Raw genomic sequence first — 26,309 nt, 5'->3', positions numbered from 1 at the left:
CAACATGAACTAGACTTAACATCCACCATCCACACTCCCCACCCTCCACAAGTATTCCGGGGCTTGCTTATAGCTCTGCCTAATTCCATAAAACGATTAAAATCCTCCACTTGTGGTCAAGCTAGGAAGGCTAAAATGACTGGCTAGTAATGAGGTGACAGGGGAAATCACATAACCTTTAATCTTTTTAAAATTAAATCAACATGTTTAACTCAGTATGAATATGACAAGTATCTACTACTTTAAGCCTCCAGAACGAAGATGTTTTACTCCAAAAACAACTGGAATCAGGGTGACTAGAACACTTAACATTACCAAGAAAATAAGAATAAATACAGCTTTGTTCCTATATGCCTGCCAGCCGGCAAGACATATACAGCCACTTGAATGGACCAGACTAATCGACGTGTACTTTCACTTAAGTGCAAATATTTCTAAAGATCCCCTACCGAAGGAAATGAATGCCACGTAAAATTGTTTGTTTACACATAAGTCTCATTTTTCTTTAAAAATGCAATGGCCTGCAATTGCATTTCTCAAGAATTGTAACTACTGTAAATAGTTGTGTGTTTTTTGAATTTTCATTTATTTGACAGAGAGTGTGTGCAAGACAGCACAAGCAGGGGGAGTGGCAGGCAGAAGGAGAGGGAGAAGCAGACTCCCCACTGAGCAAGGACCCCTGACACGAGTCTCAATCCCAAGTCCCCGAGATCATGATCTGAGCCAAAGGCAGACTCTCAACCAACTGAAGCCACCCAGGCGCCCCAAAATGCAATGGTCTGCAATTACATTTCTTGAGAATTTCAGCTACCCTGTAAATAGTTTTTAAAGGGAAATAAGAATAAACAAAATAGGGATTCACATACTATGATCCCAACCCCCATCCCGCTTAGATTTTAAATCTTTTTCCTTTTTTTAAAGATTTTATTCATGTATTTGTAAGAGGGAGCATGCACTATGGGGGGGGGCAAGGAGGTGTAGAGGGAGAGACAGAACCAAATTCCTCGATGTGCAGGGAGCTCAATTCCCAATGCCCAATGCAGGGTTTGATCCCAGGACCCCGAAGATCATCACCTGAGCCACTCAGACACTCCTCAGATTTTAAATTTCTTTTTTTGTTGTTTAAGATTTTATTTATTCATTCATGAGAGACACAGAGAGAGAAGGAGACACACAGGCAGGAGAGACAGGCTCCCTGTGGGGAACCCAATGCGGGACTCGATCCCAGGACCCCAGGATCACGCCCTGGGCCAAAGGCAGACGCTCAACCACTGAGTCACCCGGGGGAACCAGATTTTAAATTTCTTGAAGCTCAATCAACTTAGGGTAGCATCCTTCCTAAGGCACACTTCAGGATGACTCAACCTTCATACTTGGAGTTGCACTCCGATCACCCTCACCTCCCTAGAATGCTCTCAGTTTCAGTGCTGGCACAGGTGCAAACGAAAAAAGTACTACCAATTTCTCAGAGCTGAAGTGAGGTTCATGATGGTGGAGGATTACACAGAGCCCGGCGCACAGAAGGCACTTGTTAAGCTCATATTCCCATTCCCCTTGAACACCTTTACGTAGAATGAAAAGTAAATTTTTCATTTCACATAAATGGAGATTTCTTCAGAAAGTAGTGTCACCAACATACACGTTCAAGAAAAGGACCACTCCTTGAAATTTTTTTAGCTGAACTATTTTGCTTATAGCACCTACAAAGTACCTAAAAAAGTAGCCACGATGGAAACTTAATTTGAGAGCCTTGCAGTCAACCAAGAACCTAACCAAAGTGAAGTCTTTGGGACACTCTTGAAAAACTGGGGCAATATGTAAATATTCCTTCAACCTAGACACATTTGGAAAGTGGAAAAACCCCTGTCTTTCTTCTTCTTAACTGGAAATAGTTTTTAAAAAACTACTGTAATAGTGGTTTAAAAAAAAAAACCTTAATGTTTTTGTCAACCAACTTTGAATTCTTTAGAAGAAGCAAACCAATGAGTGTTTTCCTCTTATCGCTTACCTAAAAACACAATCAGAATTTAAGAATTATTTGAAAGATAAGTAGCATTCAGGACTCACAAAAACAATTGGAGGGACGCTAGAGCAAAAATTACATTAACTATAAGTGTCGACAGCATTGCAATACATCACCCTCCGCTGTAAATAAGAAGTCTCCGTGTCTAGCAATGATGTCACCAGTAGTTTGCACATCTGCTAATCTAACTGATTTACCAGGATGTCCACTTTGATCACCTGCTTGTCGTTAGCTTCTCAGATTTAAGATTTATTACAGAGGCTGGTAATCTTTCGGTCTTGTGGAACAGTCCGGCACATCCTCTACACAGCAAAAGCTCATGCTGCTGTTGTAACATTAGAAACAGGAAATGTCATTATCGGAAGGCAACTTGAAACCTTCCCCAAACTCTTAATTTTTAAATATTAGGAGACAGATTTCATTCACAGAAAAAAAAAAAAAAAAGAACTGTTGAGGGATTTGCATAGGGAAGTCACAGCAACGTGGTGGAAGAAACCTATGCTGCCTCCCTAAGTCCTGCTGCAAGCCCTAACCTTCAGCTGTTTTTGGGGTTGATAGAGGTATGTGTTCGGAAAGCTCCAGAAGCACATTTAGAGAAGCAGACCTACACATGGCCCCTGCTCAGTGCACCACCTTTGCCAGTTTCCAGTCTAGGTGCTTGAGAAAAACGTGAGCACGTAGCAACACAAATGAACTGAAAGGGAACCCATTGCATAAACTGTAGGTTAAAGATAGGATGCTGCTTCTTGTTTCTTATCTTTGCAGTTTCTTCTTAATTCTTCGTACACACCCATGCAGGCAGCGCTCGAGAAAAGCAGCAATCTGCTCAGCTAACCTAAGTCACAGGAGTGTGTCTAACAGAAGACAAGATCTCCCAATCCAACTCCTAATCCATTTTGAAATGCTTGTTCTCTGTATGTTTTTCCACACACCACACACCGAAGGTTCCAGTTTCTATCCCCTTAAAGATGTACCGAATAAAAGAGAAATACTCATAACTTGTATGCCCAACAGAATTTTTTTTTTCTTGTGCTAGGATGACCTGTTTAGGACTTCTCTTAGAAAGTGGCATAAAAAGTCATACTATCTGGAGATTATATCTATCGAGTAAAGTGTATTGTAAAGAAAACTGTCCTGAAGAGGAGAGTCCAGATATTTTCCAAGTAGAAAAATGTTGGTTTTCATAGATTAACTGGTCAGCCAGCCAGATAAGTTGCAGCAAGTAACATCTTCACACCCTCAGCTCGAAGGAAGGAAGGAAAGAAAAGAAAGTGATTGTCTCCTGATATTAGTATAAATACAAGGAGAAAAAAATAGTTTGGAATTAAGTCAATGATACAGATTCAGGGTGATTCAAAGTACCTATTTTCTTTTGCACATAAAAACACTTAAGAACCTATTATTTTTGGCTTCTGTGGGGCCTTGGAACACAGGTCTTCGGTGAAAAAAATCTCACCAATAGAAAAAAAGGGGGGGACACTGTAAAAAAAACTGCTTCCTCAGCACCCTTTTCGTGCTCTTAAATTCTAAAATGCACACTTGAAATTTAAACTTCTATTTCCGGTATCTGTATCTACAACACTGAAAGTCCGTTTCTCAAATAACCCTCAACATGCCTTCAAAGGGCCAAAGGGCGTATCCTTTAAATATCCGATTTATGTGCGATGTAACAAGTTTATAATCAATCAAGTCTGTTAATGATTTATAGTGAAGCCAAAGTGGAAAAAAGCATCCCAGAGCTTCTGGTCGCTCTGGCGGGACCCGCCGTCCACCTGGCGCAGGTCTTCGGGGCCGGGGCTGCGCAGGCACCTGGCGCCCCCCCCCCCCCCCCCCCCCCGCGCTCGCGCCGCAGCCGCCAGAGCCGCAGGGAGCGGCGAGACTTTTTCTGCCCCAGCAAAGACCATCGCCTCTTTCTCCGGGCGGAGCTCAAGAAGCAAAGTGAGAACATTTAAGAGCATAAAGTAGTCTGCTGCTCTAACTTTAATGACCGAATGGTGATTGGGGGGAAAAAAATTTTTTAAAGCAATTTCTCATTTGCAGGAAGGGGTGGGGTGGGGTGGGCAGGAGTTCCTAAATCTACAGGGGGGTTGCTTTTTCCGCTCTGAACGCACACACAAGAAAACTAATAAAATTATGACCCAGGATAAAAAAAAAAGAAAAAGGTCACATTTATTTTCAAAGCTTTCATTGAAAAGTACAGAGACGCCGGCGTCCTTCCGAGATGCGCCCGGGCGGGCTCGCGGCAGGCGGGGGCGAGCACGTCCTCCTCCGCAGGGCGCCCCGCACACACTCACCCCCGGGGGGACCCGCGGGTCAAATGTCAGCACAGCAAACTGACAAAAACCACCAAAAACAACAACAACAACAAACCAACAACCGTGAGAAGGGCCGAGAGCAAGCGCCCGTCCTCCCCGGGCCCGCTGGCCGCGGCGCAGGCAGCCGGAGGACCCGTGCGGGGACGCGGCCGGGCGGGGGGCGGGGGACTCCTGCAGCCGAGGCGGCGGCGGCCTCTGAGCCCAACAGGTGTCGACGCGCGTCCCCGCCCCAGGCCCTCCCGAGCCGGGCGGAGGGGACGGATGCGCGGTTCGCCCGCGACCGGAGAGACCCGCCCGCTCTCGGGGGCGCCGAAGCCGGGAAGCGGAGCCCGGGTTCCCGTGGGGGGGGGGACGGGCAGGCGCGCAGGGCGAGCGGCGGGACGGGGAGCGGGACGGGGTCGGGGGGCAGGGGGGACGGGGGTGCGGACACGGGGGGACGGGCAGGCGCGCGGGGCGAGCGGCGGGACGGGGAGCGGGACGGGGGCGGGGGGGACAGGGGGGCGGACACGGGGTGACGGGGATGGGGGTACGGGGAGCCCTGGCGGGGCAGGGGGGCGGACACGGGGGGACGGGGACGGACAGCCGCGCGGGGCGAGCGGGGACCGGGACGGGGAGCGGGACGGGGTCGGGGGGCGGACACGGGGCGACGGGGACGGGGCCGGGGGTACGGGGAGCCCTGGGGGGCGGGGGAGGGGCGGACACGGGAGGACGGGCAGCCGTGCGGGGCGAGCGGCGGGACGGGGCGGGGGCAGGGGAACGGGGACCGGGACGGGGAGCGGGGAGGGCGGACACGGGGGGGTCGGGGACGGGGGTACGGAGAGCCCTGGCGGGGCGGGGGGGGGGGGCGGACACGGGGGGTCGGGGCCGGGCAGGCGCGCGGGGAGGGCGCGCGGTACCTGCTTGTCCAGCGCGTCCCGGGCGCCGGGCGGCCCGACCCCGGCCCGGGGCGGCGCGGGCGTGCGCTCGCAGCTGCAGCCCTCCAGGAGGTACATGCCCGCCGGGCGGCCGCTCTGCTCGCCCTCGAAGTAGAAGAGCACATTCTGGTAGAGGGCGAACCACTTCTCGTGCCAGCGGCTCGCCTCGGCCGCCCTCTTGCTCAGGAAGCCGCGCTTGGTGCCCTCCTTGCGGGCCAGGAAGGCCAGGTGCAGGGCGTGCCCCTCGTTGTAGCGCACGCTCTTCTGCATGGCGAGGGCGCGGGGCTCAGCGCCGCCTCGCTGCCATCTCCCGGCCGGCGGAGGGCGCCCCGGGCCGCGGGGGCCGCGGGGGCCGCGGGGGGCGCCGGGCTGCGGCCAGGGCCGGTCCCGACGCCCGCGGGAAGGCGGCCCGAGAGGGCGCCGGGCGCGTCGCCGCCCCGGCCGAAGTGGTGGGAGCCCGAGCCCCGCGGCGCGCGCAGCCCGGGGACGACTGTCCTCGGGGCCCTGGCTCCGGCAGCCGAGGGAGCGCGTCACGTGGGAGACGAGCCGTAAGCGGCTTGGGGGCCGGCGGGAGGGCAAGGGCGGCGGCGGCGGCGGGGAGCGGCGGGGAGCCGAGGGCCGGGCGCGCGGCGCAGCACCCCGCTCCCACGCGCGCCCGCCCCCCCGCCCGCCCGCGCCGGCCGACGGGTGCGCTCGCGGGCACACGTGTGCACGCGGACACACGCGCGCGGTCGCCACGCCGCGCTCGCGTTTGCACGCTCACACCCGCACGGGCAGGAATACGCACACAGCAACACACTCGGTCACGCACGCACACACACGGCGCACACAACACTCACGCAGAACTGTGCACTCATATATGCACACACACCACAGTGTGCACTTCACCCCAAGATGCAAACCCAGATACAATCACACTTACACAAGCAGCCGCACGCGTGCACACACTGTTGACGCTCACCCACACACACCTTACGCACACAAACCATACACACACTCACCCAAACTCACACACAGCACACACATACGGACTCGTGCCAATTCCACATAAACGCACGCACATCCGCACGTCTATATTCATGAATTCATAGATGATCATGCGCAGACACACATGAACATACAGATGCAGACACATTCACCCAAACTAATGCACACACATACACATACTCCTACACAAGCACTTACAAAGACATATTCATGCAAACTCATGCACTTTCACAAACCCATTCCTACCAACTCAAACTCCCCCGCCACAGTCTCCATCAGTGCACTCCCATGACAGTGGGTGCAGTCACAAGGTGGCTTGCCTACCAGTCGACCTTCACTTTTCCAGCGGATTCACTGTTGTACTTAAACCAGAGGAGAAGGTTAATGAGGGCGCCCCCCTTCCCAGGTGCTATTAGTTCCCGCTCAAGGACTGGGATTTCTCAGGATTAAGGGCAAAGCAACTAAACGTTGAGCACAGAGTTTTCAATGAGAAAACAAAACAAGGGAGACTTGCTGCCCCCCTTCCCCACCGCAGAAAGTCGCTGGAGGCCCTGCTGTTGTAGATTCACTAGATACCCCAGGTAGGACTCGAGATTCATTTGATTAACAAACCTCACAAGTACGACCAGAAAACTGAGACCCCTGTTATACACTGTAAGTGGAAAAGAAAAAACGTGCCTGGCAGCTGCAGGAGAGAGCCAGTGAAAGCCCCAGGAAGTGCCAGGATTTGACTCTGCTAGACAGACTTTTCATTCCCTCTAGTCACTTATTACAGTGGTTTGCCATGAAGTGTTTATTGTTATGTATTTTTTAATAAAAGAAAATCCTTCTCAAAAAAAAGAAAGAAAGAAAATCCTTCTCTGGACCGTGGGTCTCCAACAATGCACCTGTCTTTTACCACAAGTTGTGTGTTCACAAATTGATGGCCTAGGGGTACTCCCCCGTCCATCGGTGCTTTCATTTATTTATTTATTTTTTTGCAGAATATTTTATCTCTGCCTCACTGAGCAGCTGAGTGTTTTTTCCATTTTACCTAAAAACAAAAACAAAACACTTTCACTATTAAAAACTATACAATAGAGAAATTGCCGATTGAAATTACAGTGTGAGGACAGTGGTCATTTCTCTCTAGACGTGTTTAAATGTGTCAGGGTCAGGGCTGTGCTAATTTGGGTTTCACCCAGCTGGGAGCTTGCATTGTTATTTAGAGCAGAGACAATAAGTAAACGTGGACAAGGTTTTGAGCGGGATTCTAGATGCAGAGGAGAGGACAATGGCCTCAGGAGGAAGCCTTTTATTTCCCTGTCTGTGGTCCAGTCCCAGCTCCGAGAGCCCTGAGTGAGCTGACACCTGTGTATTTGATGCCTGCCACCTGTGAGCCGAAACCATTAAGGTTGTGAATTCAGTACAAAACCAATTTTGCGATGAGTATTCAGACCTTCAAGCCACTTGTGTTTTTTCACGTGTGAAGCGTTCTTCCCCTCGTGAGCAACGTCTCTGGTGTAGAGGCTAATTTCGGCGCTGAATTATCCTTCCTCTCTACTCAAATGTCCTTTTGATTTGAACCACATGAAGTATTCTTCTCAGCCTCTGGTCTGTCATCACTTGCTACCATGTAAGATGTTGTGGCTGTCATATGGCCCCTGACGGTGACAGAAGGGAGCTCTGGCTCCCTCTGAAATTTGGCTGGTAATCATTGTTGGCTTTATTTTTTTTTCATTGTTGGCTTTAATTACGGAAATTCACTGTGAGAACTATGGATTTGATCACCTGTTATGTCTTCCACATGATACTTTTTTTGAAGATTTTATTTAATTTATTTATTTCAGAGAAAGAGAGTGAAGGGGAGGGAGAGGGAGAAAATCTTTTTTTTTTCTTCAAGATTTTATTTATTTATTCATGAGCGACAGAGAGAGAGACACAGGCAGAGGGAGAACCAGGCTCCCTGCTCAGGGGAGCCTGATGCAGGACTCGATCCCGGGACCCCAGGGTCACGACCTGAGCCAAAGGCAGCCGCTCAACCCCTGAGCCCCCCAGGCGTCCCTTCAACGTGATACTTAGGTGATGCAGAAGACACAGAGAAAAGACAGTGCACCTGTTCCTCATGTGCTCAGGCCATTAGGAGTATGATTTAATGTTTAGGTGTTTCTCACTTGACTGTCTGCTTCTCCAAGATAGGGCTGTATCCCTGATCCCTGAAGCACCCCGTAAGAGAGCTTATATGCAGTTGGCACACAAGCGACTCATAACTGTTTCCTAAATTAATATAGCATTTGGTCACTGACTTGTTTAAAGGGTGCACACATTTGCAAATATTGGAGCATTTTGCAAGACTGAATGGAAACAACCAGAAATTCCCGGACAATCTAGAGAAGCCATATCCTGTAGGGTCTGATGGGCACTGGTGGGCCTTTATCCTTCTTCCTTCATATGGAAACTGCTTCCCTGGAATGATGCCATCCTGAAACACAAAGGGCCAGGAGGTTATGTAAATAGGGGTGCTTTTCCCTAGCTGATCAAACAGGTTGGCTAAAGGGACTATGTTCCAAGTGGGTGGGAGCAAGCTCTTCTGTGAATTCATTGTTTTTCCCTCTTGCATTTCAGGGACTCTTTCCTGAAAGGGTCAGTTTCAGTTGATTTTCAAGGGCCACAAAGCATTTCTCACTGATGGCAGTGAAAGGGTCTTTTTTGTCTTTTTCTAGGCAAGTTAAGAGAAAGAAATTAGCAATTAGCTGCATACCTGAGACCTACTGACTACTTGTAGAAGTTATCCACATAATTTGACAATAAAGGAAGGGAGGGGGAGGAGAAATTTTATCTCAGTGTCCAAAACTATTAAGGGGGTTAGGTGTGGAGAGCTGATCCTACAAATGTAGAACGTATTCTATAGCTTTTCAAAATCCCTGGGTCATACAAGAGAGGACACTGCAGGAGAGGGCCCTGGGGGCAAAGTACCATTCAGAGGTTAGGGAGAGGAGGACAGCAGATAAAAAGTGAACAGCATGGAGGGAGGGAGGCAGGACCGGGAGCGTGTGCTGTCCCAGAAGCTAAGCGAAGACAGTTTTTGGAGGAAAGAGGGAGGGACCTGGTCAGGTTCACATGACTGGTGGCGCAAGCCCTTGTATCCACATCTTGTGGCTGCCACTGCCTGTCCAAATGGTCACGCAGAGAGGCTAACTGGCTGCTTAGACAAGGGATCCCTTTATCCCACGATGCACAAAAGACTCTGGGCAAATTTCTGGGTGGTTCTGTAACGTCCTGCTAGATGTGCTGTCCTTGCAGATGCAAATGGCTTAGGGCGGGAGCTGCGTGCTCCAGGGGTAGAAGTAGAGCAGGAGTGGGGGCTGGCTGTGAGAGTGATTTACAAACTATACCAATTTTCTGTCTCCCAGGAGTTGGAGACTGGGATTCTCTCTAGGTACAGACACTGTTCCTTCATGAGAACTCCTAAGGTAGGTGCTTTAGTTCAGAAATATAAAGTAAATACCCCTTCATTCTGGGAGAAAACTGAAGGGGTCTGAAAGCAAGTAAGTATTTTGGCTCAGAAGCTCAGTATTCTTTTGTAATGCCCATTATTGTGTGCACAACTACTCTGACATTTCTTTTTCTTGGGCAGAAACTGGCAAGATATATAGATGAAAGCACTACTCTTTCCTCCTAGGGACGGGGGACCGGAGCACTGAGGACAGAGCACACTGATGAGTCCTTGAAACAGGCAGAGGGACATTCCTCTAGGGACTCAACAGCCTTGATGTTCAGACTTTGCTAAGGGTGGAGGCAAGCTTAGCCCGACCCCCAGGAGCCTGTCCGTCTACTTTAACATATAAAAATTCCTTTAGAAATTCCCTTTATCTCTGCCCCCAGGACACGTGTGGGCAATCATCCCCAAGCACGTGGCCCACTGATACAGATCTGTAGGGTCTCCTGACTCGGGTCTCATTAGATGGTTGTAAGTGACCTTTTCCCACAACAGCTGTCCCTCGAGGTCCTGGAAACCCGGCTTCCAAAGCTCCTTAGGGAGGACACGCTCCCCAACCCTCCCTCTCCCAGGGGTACAATCAGCCTCCCCTCCCAGGCCCGGCAGCCCTCTCCCTGCCCAGGCTCCCATCCTCCAGCTTTAATAAAACCACCCTTTTGCACCAAAGACGTCTCAAGAGTTCTTTCTCAGTGGTGGGCTCCGGACCTCCCCCCACCAAACGTCACCTATATTCCAAAACTTCATCACCAGCCTGGAGAAGACTCTCTTGCCTGCTATGTCACTGGTTTTGGCCTAAGGGATGTGGGCACACGTGATGGGAATCTCCTTGTATGTCTGGTCATGATCACCTCTGCTCTTTTTCTTATCCTGCAAGCTGCCAGGAGCTGTACAACCCAAGTGACTTTGTAACATAAGCAAAGCAAACTTGTGTGGTATTAAGCCACTGAGATACTGGGTTTCTTGTTACAACATCTAGTGTTAATTGCCCTGACTGGTACACTTCTCCAGGATTTAAACTGCACTATACTACAGACTGCTCTTTGTACTTTTTAAAAACAGGCTTATTGGGATATAATTGACTTACAATTTACTGCATATATTAGGACACTTAGGTGGCTCAGCGGTTGAGCATCTGCCTTCAGCTCATGGCCGTGATTCTGGAGTCCTGGGATTGAGTCCCACATCGGGCTCCCTTCACGGAGCCTGCTTCTCCCTCTGCTTATGTCTCTGTCTCCCTCTCTCTCTGTCTCTGTCTCTCATGAATAAATAAATTAAAAATCTTTTTAAAAAATGAACTGTACATATTTAAGGAATACTATTTGATAAATTTTGACATATTTGTATTCCCATGAAACTATGGCCACAATCAATACAGCAAACATTTCTATCTCATTCCTATTTGAAATCTTTCCCCTCCTATCTCTCCTTGCTCTCCACCCCCATGCAACCACTGGTCCACTTTGCAACTGAGTCAGTTTGCATTTCCTAAAAGCTTACATAAATGGACTCATATGGTATGTACTCTTTCTGTCTGGCATCTTTCACCCAGCATAATGATTTTGAGATTCATCTATTTTGATGAGTATATCAATAGTTTTGTTCCTTTATTGCTAAATAGTATTCTAATAGTAGTACTAAATGAGTATATACCACATTTGTTTAGACATTTTTTAAAAGATTTTATTTATTCATTTGACAGACAGAGAGAGAATGACCACAAGCAGGGAGAGCAGGAGAGGGAGAAGTAGGCTCCCTGCTGTTGTGGGGCTACATGTGGGGATCAATCTCAGGACCTGGGATCATGACTTGAGCTGAAGGCAGATATTCAAACTGACTAAGCCACCCAGGTACCCCTGTTTAGACATTTTAAAGTTGATGAACATTTGGGTCATTTTTTGGATTAACCAAGGACATTCAGATTTTCCTCTTGTGTTTACTTTTAGAATTTTTCTGGTCTTAGCTCTTAACATTTAGCCCTATAATCTAGTGGTGTAGGGTATTGAGTTGTGGTTCATATTTTTGCATATGGCTATCCAACTGTTCTAGCACCATTTGTTAAAAAGATTATTCCTTCCCTGTCAAATTGCCTTGGCATCCTTGTTAAAAATCACTTGGCTATACATATGTGAGTCTATTTCTGGACTCTACTCTGTTCCTTTGATGTATATCCTTATATACATACAAATTTACATTGATGTATGTCTTTATACCAATATCACACTATCTTGATTATTTTAACTCTCTAAAAAACATTTTTTTTAAGATTTTATTTATTTATTCATGAGAGACACACAGAGAGAGAGGAAGAGACACAGAAAGAGGGAGAAGCAGGCTCCATGCAAGGAGCCTGATGTGGGACTTGATCTCGGATCCTGGGATCATGCCCTGAGCTGAAGGTAGATGCTCAAATGCTGAGCCACACAGGCATCCCAAGCTTCTAAAAATTTAAAATCAAGTCATTTATGATTTTCACCTTGGTTCTTTATTTTCAAAATGGTTTTGGTTATTATAAATCTTTTGCAATTCTATGTAAATCTTAAATTCAGCTTATATATTTATACAAAAAGAAGTCTTACTGGAATTACATGGGGATTGGGTTGAATAGGTCAATTTGAGATGAACTATTAACAATTTTGAATCCTCTGATCCATGAACATAGTATATCTCTCCACTTGTTTAGGTCTTTAATTTCTCTCAGCAGTATTTTGTGGTTTGCAGTGTATGGGTCTTGTACAACTGTTATCTAATTTATCTCAAAGCATTTCATATTTTTAAATAATTTTCTTTTTAATATTGTATTTATTTATTCATGAGAGGCACACAGAGAGAGAGAGGCAGAGACATAGGCAGAGGGAGAAGCAGACTCTCTGTGGGGAGCCCAATGTGGGACTCCATCCTGGGACTCTGGGATCATGTCCTGAGCCAAAGGCAGGCACTCAACCACTGAGCCACCCAGGCATCCCAGCATTTCATATTTTTTGATGCAGTAATGTCTTAACTCAGGCTGTTATAGCAAAATACCATAAACTGGGTGGTTTATGAACAACAAAAGTTTATTTCTCACAGTTGTGGAGGTTAGAAGTCCTACATAGTGGTGCCAGCATGGTTGGATGAGAGCCCTCTTCCCAGTTACAGATGACTGACTTTTTTGTATCCTCACATGGCAGAGACAGAGAGAGAGAGAGGGAGAGATTGAGCGCGAGCATGAGCTCTGGTCCCTTTATCACCTTATTAGGACACAAATCCCATTCACAATGACTCCACACCCACAACCTAATTATCTCCTAAAGGCCCCACCTCCAAATACCATTACCTTGGGGGTTAGATTTCAACACATGAATCCTGAGGGGACACAAGCATTCAGTCCACAACAAATAGTAAATGATATGTTTTGATTCATTTTCTGATTGTTCAATGACAGTTATATAGATACACATTTGATTTGGGGGCTCCTGAGTGGTTCAGTCGGTTAAGCGTCCAACTCTTGATTTTGGCTCAGGTCATGATCTCAGGGTCATGAGATCGTGCCTGCAATGGGATCTGCATTCAGCAGGAAGTCTGCTTGAGAATCTTTCCTTCTGCCCTTCCCCTCCCCTCCCCTGTACCCCGTCTCTCATGGTCATGCATGCACTCGTGCATGTGCGTTCTCTCTCTCTCTCTCTCTCTCTCTCTCTCTCTCTCTCTCTCTCTCAAATAAATAAATCTTTAAAAAAGAAAAGAAAAAAGAAAAGAAAGAAAACCTTTGGCTTGTATATCTGAGTGTGTGTGTGTGTGTGTGTGTGTGTGTGTGTGTGAGTGTACATGTGATATATTGAGGAAGGCATTCTGATGTCAGTCAACCTAAAGGATATCCCTGTGCAAAATGGTACCTGAGTCAGTTTACCTAGCAGTGTGTGTGTGTGTGTGTGTGTGTGTGTGTGTATCTAGGCATCAACAGTCAGAGATGATAAATAAGGAACATGTCCATTAATATTTAGACTACCTTCCATGCCCCCATCTGATTGACTGTAGAAACTTTGCCATCCCAAAATGTTTCCTTATTATTGCTAAGAGGCCACTCTGAGGGTTCACAAAGAGATCTGCACATGGTCTCTTCCCCCAGCCTCCTTACTGGGTTGCCACCCAGGGGCCTTTGTCTATTATCCCCTTGAAGCTAGAATCACCCTCTTGCAATTCTGGCCAATGGAAATGGAGATTGACAGGGAGAAGCACCACTAACCTTTGCCAATCCATTGTAAGTATGGAATAGGTCCTTTCTTTAATTTCCCTCAAAACAACAGAGAACTGTAGGGGAGAAAGTAGAGAATGCACATGTTGACACGGAGACTAACTCAGGAGTTCTCTGCTTCAAAAAAAGTATTTTTTTTCCCTTCAATCCAAGCTTTTCCTCTTAGTTGTCACTTTTTGTCACAGCACCAATCTGCTCTCAGCATGACTTTGTGGAAGAGATTTGCTCTCATTAGCAGAAAACACATGTCCTACCCCCAAGAGCTTGCTTTAAGACTCTAATGGGACTTATAGTCAATATAAGCTGTCTATATAATCTATGGTGTCAAATAGCACATCTCAGGTAGGTAGGACATCAATACTCCAAGCCACAGCGAGTGCCTGCCAAATTTGGTACAGCTCTTTCACAGTCTCTTCACAGTGAGAGTTAAAGTTCCTATTTTTAAAAAAGTTAACTTTGGGATGCCTGGGTGGCTCAGTGGTTGAGCGTCTGCCTTTGGCTCAGGGCGTGATCCCAGGATCCGGGATCAAGTTCCACATTGGCCTCCTCCTGGGGAGCCTGCTTCTGCCTCTGCCTGTGCCTCTACCTCTCTCTGTGTGTGTCTCATGAATAAATAAATAAAATCTTTAAAAAATAAAAAAAGGTTACTTTGTAGAAATCCCAGTAACATTAACCCTTCCTCATCTGTGAGCAACTGTCAAATAACTTCTGAAGAACAAAGACAGAACTTCTACTTTTTGCCTTAAACAATAGGCCAAAATACAAGAGTGGTTTCTAGACATGGGGCATTAGGCAGAAAAGAACGGTGATTCTTGAGTGAAGGAAACAAATAAGATAAGCCCTATTTTTGCCTTGGCTTGCAGCCTAAAGAGAGGGGCCAGACTGCATGCAGCCCTGTGAGTGAGAACCTAAAGAAGGCGTGATGGCCTCACTGACTTGAAGAGACAAGACTCAGAGTTCAGAGAAGCAAGGCTAAATTACACTGCTGGGCAGGGGATAGTTGCTTAAAGAAAAAGCTCTGAATCTGCAGAGGGTTCCCCTCCATATTTAGTGGCGTCCTGACTAGCTCATGCATGTGAGAATATGACTAAGGCCAGAAAAATAGCCCCCAGAAAGAAGCAGGAGGAAAAATCCCCAGAGCTTACACCACTTCTCAGAAGTCAGAATGGGAAGGTCTCCGAACACAGGAGGGATGAAGTGGAGTACTCAGTAGGTAACAGTACCCATGTTACCTACACTAGAAGCTGTTCTGAGCCTACCTAAAAAAGCTTAAAAGTAAGTCTCACATGGATCAAACATTTTCAATTTACTTAACGGGGGGTTCCAGAATAAAGGAAAAAAATACTTAAAAGGAATATATTACAACACACACAAAAAGCAAGAACAACAGAGCCCAAAAGGTAAAATTTACAATATCTGGCATCTAACCAAAATGGCAGAGAAGCAGGCAAATGTGGCTCATAGGAAGGTGAATATGCAAACAGTAAGAGTAGAGCCAGAAATGATACAAATGACAAAATTAGTCAACCGGGACATTAAAATAGCTATTATAAACATACCCCTCATATACACAAGAAGGTAGAAGAATGCATCAGAATGATGAAGAAAAATGGAAGACAAAAAGCCCTAAATCAAACTATAAAAATGAAAAACACAGTGCTTTAGATAAAAAATACACCGAATGGGATCAACAGCTGATAATATATCATGATGAAGTAGAGTTTACACCAGGAACGAAAGGAGGTGTTTCAATGTTTATTTAACATTGAAAAAAATCAACTATTTCTTCACCATATTGAACAATTAAAAAAGAAAAACCATATGAATATCAGAAAAAACATCCGTCAAAATTCAGCATTCAATCATGGTTTAAAACAACTCTCAGCAAAACAGGAATAGCTGGGAACTTCTTCAGCCTAATTAGGGGAATCTATTAAAAATCTACTTCTTAAAAAAAAATCTACTTCTTAAAAAAATAAAATAAAAATCTACTTTTTAATGGTGAAAAGACTGAAATCTTTCCTCCTAAGATCAGGAGCACTTTCAGGACTTCTACCCAACAGTATTTTCTAGAGTTCCTAGCCTTGGCAAAAGGCAAGAAATGGAAATTAAAGACATACTGATATGAAAGGAAAAATCAAACTATCTTTTTTAACAGATAACATGACTGTCTATATAGAAAATCCTAATGTATGAAAAGGTTACAAAACCTTATAAGTGAATACAGCAAGGTGGTAGGATTTAAGGTTAGAATATCAGGGGCCCCTGGCTGACTCCATCTGAAGAGCATGAGACTCTTGGTCTCAGGATCATGAATTCAAGCCCCATGCTGGATGTAGAGACTACCAAAACAAAAACAAAAAGAAAAGAAAAGAAATCAGTATATCAAAATCAGTTTTATTTCTTTTTTTATTTTTATTTTTTTAAGTAAACTCTACACCCAGCATGGAGCCCAAGGCCAACCGTTTTCAATCTTATCTGCATATTAGGATCATCTGGGAGCTTTAGGAAAAAAGACCAATGACTATGCCCACCTCCAGAAATTCTAATTCCGATTAGCTTGGATATAGGCCAGATATCTACATTTTTCAAAAGTGCCTAAGTGATTCTAATGGCCAGAGGCGGCTCGGAGCTGTGCGCACCCATTCACCTCCTCTGGGCCCACACAGTAGTTCAGCTCATCTCCTTCCCCTTCATGTTCTCTCCTCTCCTGCCAAAGTCCTCCGCAGGCTGCCTCTAACCACTGCTCTGCTCACACCCCTCACTCTCTCTCTTCCTACTTGGCCTTTCTGTCCCTTATGTTGGGCCATTTTACCCACACCCACAGCTCTGTGGCCCAAAAGGCTAACCTCCCACATCCTGGAAAATCCAGGAGAGAAACGCTTTCCTTCCGGGTGTCGACCTCCGAGGCCAGAGAGCTGCCTTCCCTCTGGACCACAGCAGCTAAGCTGTGAGCCTCGGAGCCTTGCCCCTGCCCTGTAACCTGGTCTCACAGGGTGAAGCTGTCCCAGTTTGCTCAGGACTCTCCTGAGGGTTTAGCATTGAAAGGCCTCCCTCCTGGGAAACCTAAGAGGCCCGGACAAACGGGATGCTTGATACCCCTAACCCTGGCGCCAGTGCAGGACTTCTTTGTTCAAGGGCTACTTCTAAGCCTATTCAAGGTTCAAGTCCACACGAGGGTAGACATGACAAGTTACCACATGACCTAAGGCTTACCATGCTGGAGCTTGTTATCAAATCCTTACGCAGTCAAATTTCCATAGTTTATTTGAAATGGTAAAATTGTCATATTCTGAGGCAGTAAATGTGTCAGTCAAAAACACATATAGAGTAGCATATGTTTGCTGAGGCAAATAAAATGAGATTCTGTAGCTGCTACTCTTAGTTCTTAAGTAGTATGGGAAGATCATTTAAAGTGTGGATTATTATTTTTTGTTCAAGCTTCGGTAAAAGTTTTGATAAAATATATAAGGAATAACAACTTATGTATACTTTACATTTGAAAAAGACATTACTCATCTCCAGTGGCAAAGCACAGTGCTCTGAGTTGGTTTTCCACAGCCAGAGATGGACTCTCGGGCTCCAGCCACACTCTTTCATCCAGTACTGCTGGGGGCCAAGGATGGGCATGTGGACATCTGGTGCTGTGGGAGGCAGAGTGGAAGTACACGCGGGCAGGATAGGCCTCTGGAGGACACGAAACAGGAGAAATTCCACTATCAGTGACTTTGTATCAGTATCAGTGACTACTACTTTGTCATTACTGTGTCCCTGTGCCCATATGAAAAATGCATATACTCCTGCCAAGGGTACACATCTTGGCATGAATGGATTTATTAGCTCATATTCCTTCTTAAGACAAATGCAGCAGCACAAAAGCCCCAGATCTAAAGAGCGAACTATTGGAGGGAAGGAAGGGAAAAGGAGGTGGAGTATGGTATTAAATTCTGGTACTCACCTGTCTGAACCCCTGGAGTTGGCCCCTCCACTCACCTAGAAAGCCCCACCACTTGCCAATTCTGGGAAACCCAGTCTTTTTTGCAGAAGTGGCTAAACCCCACCTCCACCCTGAGGCTCCTGCCCTAAACCTGAGACCCCCTCATCTTCCTCTGAAATGTAGCAATTAGGATTAGTAAAATGTACTTGACAGGCACCTGGGTGACTCAGTCGGTTACGAGTCTGCCTCTGCTCGGATCATGACCCTGGGGTCCTGGGATCAAGTCCCATGTTGGGCTCCCAGCTCCCTCTCCCTCTACCTGCCCCTCCCTCTGCTTGTGCTCTCTGTCAAATAAAGAAATAAAATCCTTAAAAAAAAATTAAAATGTATTTGACAACCAATTTTGTATCCCAAGCAACACTTCTTGAAATATGACTTAACTTTTTTTGTGGTCAGTAAACCTTCCTGTATTTATATTTTATCTTAGTAGTTAGATTGTGACTTTTTTGAAGAATAATCATACCTGATGGATCCATATTTCCCACAAGGTGTTGCTAAGGGCCTGGCCCAGGCAGACAGTGTTTGATAACTTTTAGACACATGGATTCTGGCAAAAAAGAAACAAAACAACCAAAAACCAAACTCAACTCATGTTCAGGGTTCAAAGTTTAAATCCCATATCTCTGTCACTTGGGGCTACAACTCAAAGGAATTATCAACTGCTCAGCATCACTGGACTTTCTTAAAAGGGTAATGATAACTTACATTTAGCTTGGCACACTAAGTGCACCATGCATGTTGGCTATAATTAATAGTAGCTTTTCATTCTTGTTTTTAATTCTAGAGCACTTTGGACATTGCAGAGGAGGAGCTTTCCTAGGGAAAATTCTAAGGGAGAGCAGAGGTGGCTTGAATGAATCCATGTTCACAACTCTCCTGAGGATTCCAGGCCCTAAATTGAGCATTATTATAGATCTGACCCTGCCTATCATCTCTCAGAATTTATGTAGGAATTTAATTGTCTAAATAGTATTAAAATCTGTAGAGTTTGTTTTACTTTAGTTGTTTTTCCCCGCTAAGCTTAGCTGTGGCTCACCCAGAAGCAGCATGAAAATTAAAAGGCCCTTTCAGCAGCAGAGAAATGTCACCACTGAAGCCATTTAAAAAAATGATCGATGGACATAATCCTGTTGCTAGCAGAGACCAAAGCATATGTAATTGGAACTGAAGAAGACAAGCAGTCTAGATGAGACACCTCAGTAAAGATCTGGGGAGCAAAAAGCAAGACAGAGAAGCTCTCCAACCAATGTTATCTGAGCAAGGCAAAGCACAATGGAGTCTCCTAACACTCAAAAGATAGCACGTCTGAGGCAATATTATTTTATACAAATGCTGGGGGTGGTCACGATACTGTAACGCAGAATGTTGATCTCAAACTCAGAAGGCAAATAGATCAGGGTTCAAACTGTGGCCCTGCCATTTATCAAATGTAAGACTTTAGGCAACTCTGTGAGCTGGCACCCCAGAATCCAGTGGAAACGTGTCCACTGATTTCCACATCTGTAATTAGGGACAATAGGTGATCAAAATAATAACACTGACCTCATGAAATTGTTTAAAGTATTAATGTGCATACATTTTTAGCATGGTGCTAGGAACATAGTATATATTCTTTTGTTAGTTATTATTGCTCTATTACCCCCCTCCCAATAATAATCATACCCCATTATTCTTTTTTAAAGATTTTATTTATTCATGAGAGACATACAGAGAGAGAGAGGCAGAGACACAGGCAGAGGGAGAAGCAGGCTCCAGGCAGGGAGCCCGATGTGGGACTCGATTCCGGGTCTCTGGGACCAGGCCCTGGACCGAAGACAGCAGTAAACCACTGAGCCACCCAGGCTGCCCTCTACCCCATTATTTTAAGGCCACAACACCTGGTCTTAGCCAGAATGCCAAGCAATCAGCAGAAAGTCTCAATTATTTAACAGCTTTCCTTCTTTGATTAATCTTCAGCCATGGCCACCCTCAATTTTTTTTTTTTTTGTATTTCTCATAATGATCATTATAATGGACAATAAAGCATTTCCTGTGGGATAGAGTCATTCAGATTTCCTATGTGGAGGACAAGCTCAATTTCCTGGGAAGGACCATCTGGCATTGCCCCAGGCTGTACTTGGGAGCCAGGAACATTGCCTGGCAGTTGGCATAGGAGTATGTTTCATTTTTTTCTTGTAGGATTCAATAGTTATATTTTGCTCAAATTACAGTTCTGCTTTTCTTTTCTGGGATCAAATGTGAACTTAGGCCTGAAATGCACATTCATTTTATAAAACTGTCGTCTCTAAGTAGCAGCAATCTCTAGATCTTGACCCAGTAGAAAAACTCTGTGATGCTTCTATTAAGAAGGCGATGTGTTTCACCTAAAACAAATAAGTAATGGAATGAAAAGGACAGCATAGGAAATATAGTCAATAACATTATAATAACTTTGTATGGTGACAGATGGTAACTATATTTATCATGGTGAACATTTCATAATGTATACAATTGTTGAATCACTATATTATACACCCAGAACTAAAAGATTATTGTATATCATCTATACTTCATTAAAAGAAAAATACCTCTGTGGCAGGCAAGAGAGTGGCAGATGAACCAAAAGCATTGAACCTGGGTGATGGGTGCATGGTTTATGACCTTGTTATATATGCTTGAAATTTTCCGAGTTCCAGAGTTTTTTCTTTTTCTTATTTTTTAAAGATGTTTTTTAAGATTTAATTATTTTTTAAAGATCCATTAATTTATTTGAGGGAGAGTAGGGCAGTAGGGGCAGAGGGAGAAGGAAAGAGAGAATCCCAAGTAGACTCACCACTGAGTACGGAGTCGGCCAGGAGCCTTGATCCTATGACTTTGAGACCACAACCTGAGCCAAAATCAAGAGTTGGATGCTTAACTGACTGAGCCACTCAGGTTGCCCCAGGGTTTTTTTAAGGTTGGAAAATAATAACTAAGAATGTCAAAATGTGTCCTTAATGTGTTCATTTTCAGAAAAAGGGTGCTACAAAATTGCACATACTCTATGATTCCCCTTTGGTATATAAATATAGTTGTACCCGTAACACACAAAAAAAATTAATTTTAGCAGCATTATGTAGTTTTCAGTGTAGAATTATTTCACATTTTTTCTTAAATTTATTCATATCTATCTTATGAGTTTTAAAGAAGCTAAAATGTATTTTTCTTAAATTACATGTTCAGTTTTTTCCTGCTATATATAGAAATTAAACAGAATTATGTGTGTGAAAACTGTATCTTCTTGAAAGATTCCTAAGTTCACTTTTAGTTTTCATAGTTGCACTGTTGATTCCATAGGATTTCTATGAAGACAATCTTGTTCCCTGTGAATAGAAACCTTTTTCTTTGTATCCAAACTTCACGGTTTGTATCAGCTAAGACTTCAGTAAAATATGGAGTAGAAGATGGAGAGGGGTCAGCTTTGCCTTGTTTCTGATTTTAGGGGACATGCTTTGAATATTTCACTGTGACCTGGGTCACTATGTAAAACAGTATGGAGGTTCCTCAAAAAATTAAAATAGAACTACCATATGATCCAGCAATCACATGTCAGGGTAATTACAGAAAGGAAATCAGGATTTCTTTCTTTCTTTCTTTCTTTTCTTTCTTTCTTTCTTTCTTTCTTTTTTTGAAATCAGGATTTCAAAGAAATATCTGCATTCTCATTTTCACTGCAGCCTAATTCACAATAGCTAAGCAACCTAACTGCCCATTAACAGATGAATGGATAAAGAAAATGTTGCATACGCCCAAAATAGAATAGTATTCAGCCTTAAAAAAGAAGGAAATCCTGCCATTTGCAACAACATGGTTGAATGTGAAGGACATTATGCTAAGTGAAATAAGCTAGACACAGTTGAACAAATGCTAAATAATGCTACTTATATGAGGAAACTAAAATAGTCAAACTCACAGAAGCAGAGAGTAAAATAGTGGTTGTCAGGGGTGGAAGGGGTGGGAGAAACAGGGACAAGTCAATAGGTACAAGTTCCAGTTATACAAAATTAGTAAGTTCTAGAGATCAACTGTACATCATAGTTTCTATGGTTAATAATACTCTATCGTGTACTTAAATTTTTGGTATGTTGTGTTTTTATCACCAAATAATAATGAAATAATAATAATAAGAGAGTAAGAGGAAACTTTTGGAAGTGATAGAAATCTTTATGGCACAGATTGTGGTAATGGTTTCATAGATGTATACTTATCTCCAAACTCATCAAATTATATTAATTATGTATAGCCCTTGGTATGTCAAGCATACCTCAAAAGGTGGTTTTTAAAAGTCAAAAACAAATTAATTTAAAAAGAAGGCGATGTGACCCCCGAGACATTAGAAAGAAAATCTCAGAAATCCATATCCTCTGAGCTGGTAAAAGAAGATAAAGCTGAGAGCTTTTACACTACATTGCAAATGCATTTTTATTTATTTTATTTGCCTTTGTTTCCATGAGCATGTGAAGTGAACTGTCAATGAGTTCATTTTATTTTTTGTTTTTTTAGATTTTATTTATTCATGAGAGACACAGAGAGAAAGAGAGAGAGAGGCAGCGACACAGGCAGAGGGAGAAGCAGGTTCCCTGCAGGGAGTCCGACGTGGGACTCCATCCCAGGACCCCAGGATCACGCTCCGAGCTGAAGGCAGGCACTTAACTGCTGCACCACCCAGGCATCCCTCAATGAGTTTATTTATATGACTCGTATGGTGGTGTATTTGCTGAGATCTACTGCTGTGATCATTATTTATGACAAAATTAGCTCCTGTTGTTAAGTGGACCAGGTTCCCACTCATAGAGCACATGTATGTTGGTGTTATTTTCATCTCAAATACAAATGGCAAGCACCATAATTGTGAAAGAGGACAAGCAAAGTGGATTATAGATTCCTAATGGAAGACCAAATATTCTGGGGACACTTCAAACTTTATTTTTTAATAGCATCTGAAGAAAACTGAGAAATTGCCCCAAATCTGATGATAACCGCACCCTGACTTTGGTGATGACATTTTTTAAATTAAAAAACTGAATTTCAGCTTATGATCTCTTGGTTTAATTTCCTGTGTTGTTACTCTAGCTTGTCAGATTACTGCAGGAATAAACTTGAAAGATCACAGGAACTTTAAAGTATATTACATGTCTTAATGGCAAGGAATATGCTTTTAAAAAAACTGAAATTGCCTTGAAATCAAGATATAGAAAAAAACTGGGTGCCTGGGTGGCTCAGGCAGTTAAGCATCTGCCTTAGGCTCAGGTCAAAATCCCGGGGTCCTGGGATCCAGTCCCATGTCTGGCTCCCTGCTCACCGGGGAGTCTACCTCTCTGCCCCTCCCCCCACTCATGCTTTCTCTCTCTCAAATAAATAAATAAAATCTTAAAAAAGAAGATCTAGAAAAAAACTACTCAGGCAGGGACACACAGGGTGGACTTCAGTGCCTTTGGAAAGAAAGTTTTGCTGATTAGGATTGGCATAATTGAACACAGACTTTGAACCACTGGGAAATTCTGGATTTCCAGTCATTGGGACCCCCTTAGAATTTTATTACTGGGACGCCTGGGTGGCTCAGCAGTTGAGTGTCTGCCTTTCACTCAGGGCGTGATCCCAGAGTTCCCCGTCGGGCTCCCTGCATGGAGCCTCCATCTCCCTCTGCCTGTGTCTCTACCTCTCTCTCTCTCTCTCTCTCTCTTTCTCTGGGTCTCTCATAAATAAATAAAAAAAATCTTTACCAAAAAAAAAAAAAAAAGAATTTTCTTACTAATTTAGCTACATGACATAGTAACATTATCTCTTGAGCATTTTCCATTCTAGACTGTCACAATGGTCAAAAAAAAAAAAAAGAATAAATTACTTTTCAAAGTCCTTTATCGAAGGCACCATCTTTGGCTAACTTTGGCCTGGCCCCACAGGAAGCAGCTAAACCTCTGCTGGTCCATATCCAGTTCTACCAGTGGCTCCATTCCAAGCTCATCCAAAGAGCCATTGCCCAGTGAGGCCTAGACTCCTGGAATATTCCCATTAGAGCAATTGCTGGGGCCCAGGCCTGGCAATGAAATAAAACAATAGCACTTCCTCATATTCTAGCAAGCTTTTATTTCAAAAACATCAAAATGTGCCCATATGTCATCTGGCAGGAATGACATTTAGGAATTCATTTAGACCATAATTCTTAAAACACTGGTTTATAAAAAGTTTCACTGATTCCCTGTGAAATGAGAAAAGTAAGGAGAATGGAGTGAGTCTGTAATACAACTCATTAAAATTTAAAGACCTATTATTCTGAAAACATTGCCTGTCCTATTTTGACCGAAGGGGTGCTAAGTACTAGCAAAGCCTTCCTGATTCCACTCTCATCCTTCTTGTCTACGTGAACCAATAGACTCCCATTTTGTCAAGCAATTTCTTTTCCTCAGGTCAGCACTCATGATCCTAAAAGGTCAGACTATAATGACTATAAGGAGCATATATGTTCATCCTCTCAGGAAGATGAGGAAACTGAGGTCCCCTGACTTACACAAAGCCACATGCTGCTAGCATCTCTGTGGCCTCCCACCCCACTGCATCCTCTCACAAAGCTTCTGACATCTTTACCCAAACATTCCTTGGCACCACCGCTTTTATGCTATTGTTCTTTGGCTGTTTGGACTCTTCTGTCTGTCCAATTCCATTCCCTCCTAAAAGCCTTTGCTGAGCCCCCACCCCACTGTTCTCTCTTTTTCCTCTGGGTCACCCGAGTAGCACCCCCAACAATCAACTGTATTCACTGGTGGCCTACTGGGATCTTTCGTGTTGATACTTACCTCTGGCCTCAATTTAATTCATGTGGATGAATGGATCCTTGATATCCATCTTGACTAAGTTCCTTGAAGGGCAGGACTTTCTCTTCTTCTTTTTGTACTTCCCAAAGCAGCCAGCACCAGCACCTTACAGAAGATTAATGTGTATAGGTTGATCTTTTAATCTGTTTGTATTCATCACCTCTTTCCAAGAAAGTCATTAGTCTCCTCATCTTTTTCACCTTCTAGCAGAGGGGCCCCCACCACCATCCCCCCGCCAGGCCTAAAACAGTTTGGGTCTGGTAATGCTTAGACCTTCCAGTCTAAGTCAGAAGTGGAAAAACCCAGGCACCAGGCAGCTGCACCGGGCAGCTCCATGCCATACCATGTGGGAGCTTGCAGGCTACTCTCTATGCAAACTGGATCAACACACAACCTAGATATGTCATTGTAAATCATCAAAGTCACATCTTCACTTCTTTTCTTTACAATACAGTTGTCAAGAACCTCTTGAGAAGAAAAGATATTGTCTAGGAAACCTGAAGGTGGTGACCATTAGGAAACATTAAAAATAGGAAGATACAGGGTCCAGAATCCAAATGTTGAACGAAATTTTGTATTGGGCCATATAAGTAAACGAGCAAAACATTTGTTCTTTCCAGTCAACATGAAATAGGGCCATTTTTTATTTATCATGCATCCTACTGAGTGTTGTAAACCTCACAACAAAGTAAGGGCTGTTCCATTTTATGGACTAGGAAGCTAATTCCCATTGAAACTAATGGTGGTGGGGAGTGAGAGAGTACGTAAAGTCCTTCAGCAGGGAGTTGAAGCGCTGTTTCATACCCATGTTTTTTGCTGTTGTTATTGTTTTTGTTTTTTTAAGGTTTTATTTATTTATTCATGAGAGACACAGAGAGAGACAGAGATGTAGGCAGAGGGAGAAGCAGGCTCCATGCAGGGAGCCCACCGTGGGACTCGATCCCCAGTCCCCAGGATCACACCCTGGGCTGAAGACGGTGCTAAACCGCTGAACCCCCAGGGCTGCCCCAGACCCATGTTTTAAAAAGCACAGCAACTAGAGCTGCCTGGATGGCTCAGTTGGTTGAGTGTCTGGCTCTTGATTTCAGCCCAGGTCATGATGTTGACCTGGGGCCTGGGATGGAGCCCAACATCAGGCTCCCTACTCAGTGGGGAGTCTGCACGGCTCCCTCTCCATATGCCCCTCCCCCCATTTGTGTGTTTTCTCTCTCTCTCTCTCTCTCTCTGTCTCTCTCAAATAACTACATCTTAAATAACAAAGTACAGCAACTAAACCTAGCACCAGTAGTATGTGTATATTTACTCCATTATGCCTCACATGAATTTATCTTAATGCAAATCATAGTTAAGATTCTTCCACTGATACAGTTTCCAATTATACTAAAATGGAAACAGCTTGATTTTCCTAATTAGGAAAGGAGATGTTCAGTACTTTTTACCACAGTAAAGAAATCACCAAAAAAAAAAAAAAAAAAGATGCTTATTGTAAAAGCAAACAAAAATAGTCACTATTTGGGAATAACTGATTAATAGTCTA

The 26,309-nt window shown here is 44.4% G+C and overlaps 1 protein-coding gene and 1 long non-coding RNA gene across 2 annotated transcripts in view; both read right to left on the bottom strand.

The window, feature by feature from the left end:
• The window catches only part of RASGRF2 (Ras protein specific guanine nucleotide releasing factor 2), a 236,943-nt gene extending 231,311 nt beyond the window's left edge, over positions 1 to 5,632 (bottom strand). The window contains exon 1 of the mRNA XM_055342302.1: positions 5,235 to 5,632. Coding sequence (XP_055198277.1) covers positions 5,235 to 5,522 — 288 coding nt within the window. The 5' untranslated portion in view covers positions 5,523 to 5,632. The remainder of the gene's footprint in view (positions 1 to 5,234) is intronic.
• Positions 5,633 to 17,470: 11,838 nt separating this feature from the next.
• LOC129521069 (uncharacterized) lies at positions 17,471 to 24,843 on the bottom strand. Its single transcript, XR_008666748.1, has 3 exons — positions 24,755 to 24,843; positions 18,406 to 18,489; positions 17,471 to 17,632 (listed from the first exon to the last, which is right to left on the bottom strand). It is a non-coding gene; the product is annotated as an uncharacterized LOC129521069 (long non-coding RNA).
• Between the last annotated feature and the right edge of the window lie 1,466 nt (positions 24,844 to 26,309).

This window comes from Nyctereutes procyonoides, unplaced genomic scaffold (genome assembly GCF_905146905.1).
Source record: "Nyctereutes procyonoides isolate TBG_1078 unplaced genomic scaffold, NYPRO_anot_genome, whole genome shotgun sequence".
Lineage (NCBI taxonomy): Eukaryota > Metazoa > Chordata > Mammalia > Carnivora > Canidae > Nyctereutes > Nyctereutes procyonoides.
Note: the sequence above shows the minus strand (reverse complement) of the source record. Positions and strands in the feature narration are given on the sequence as shown.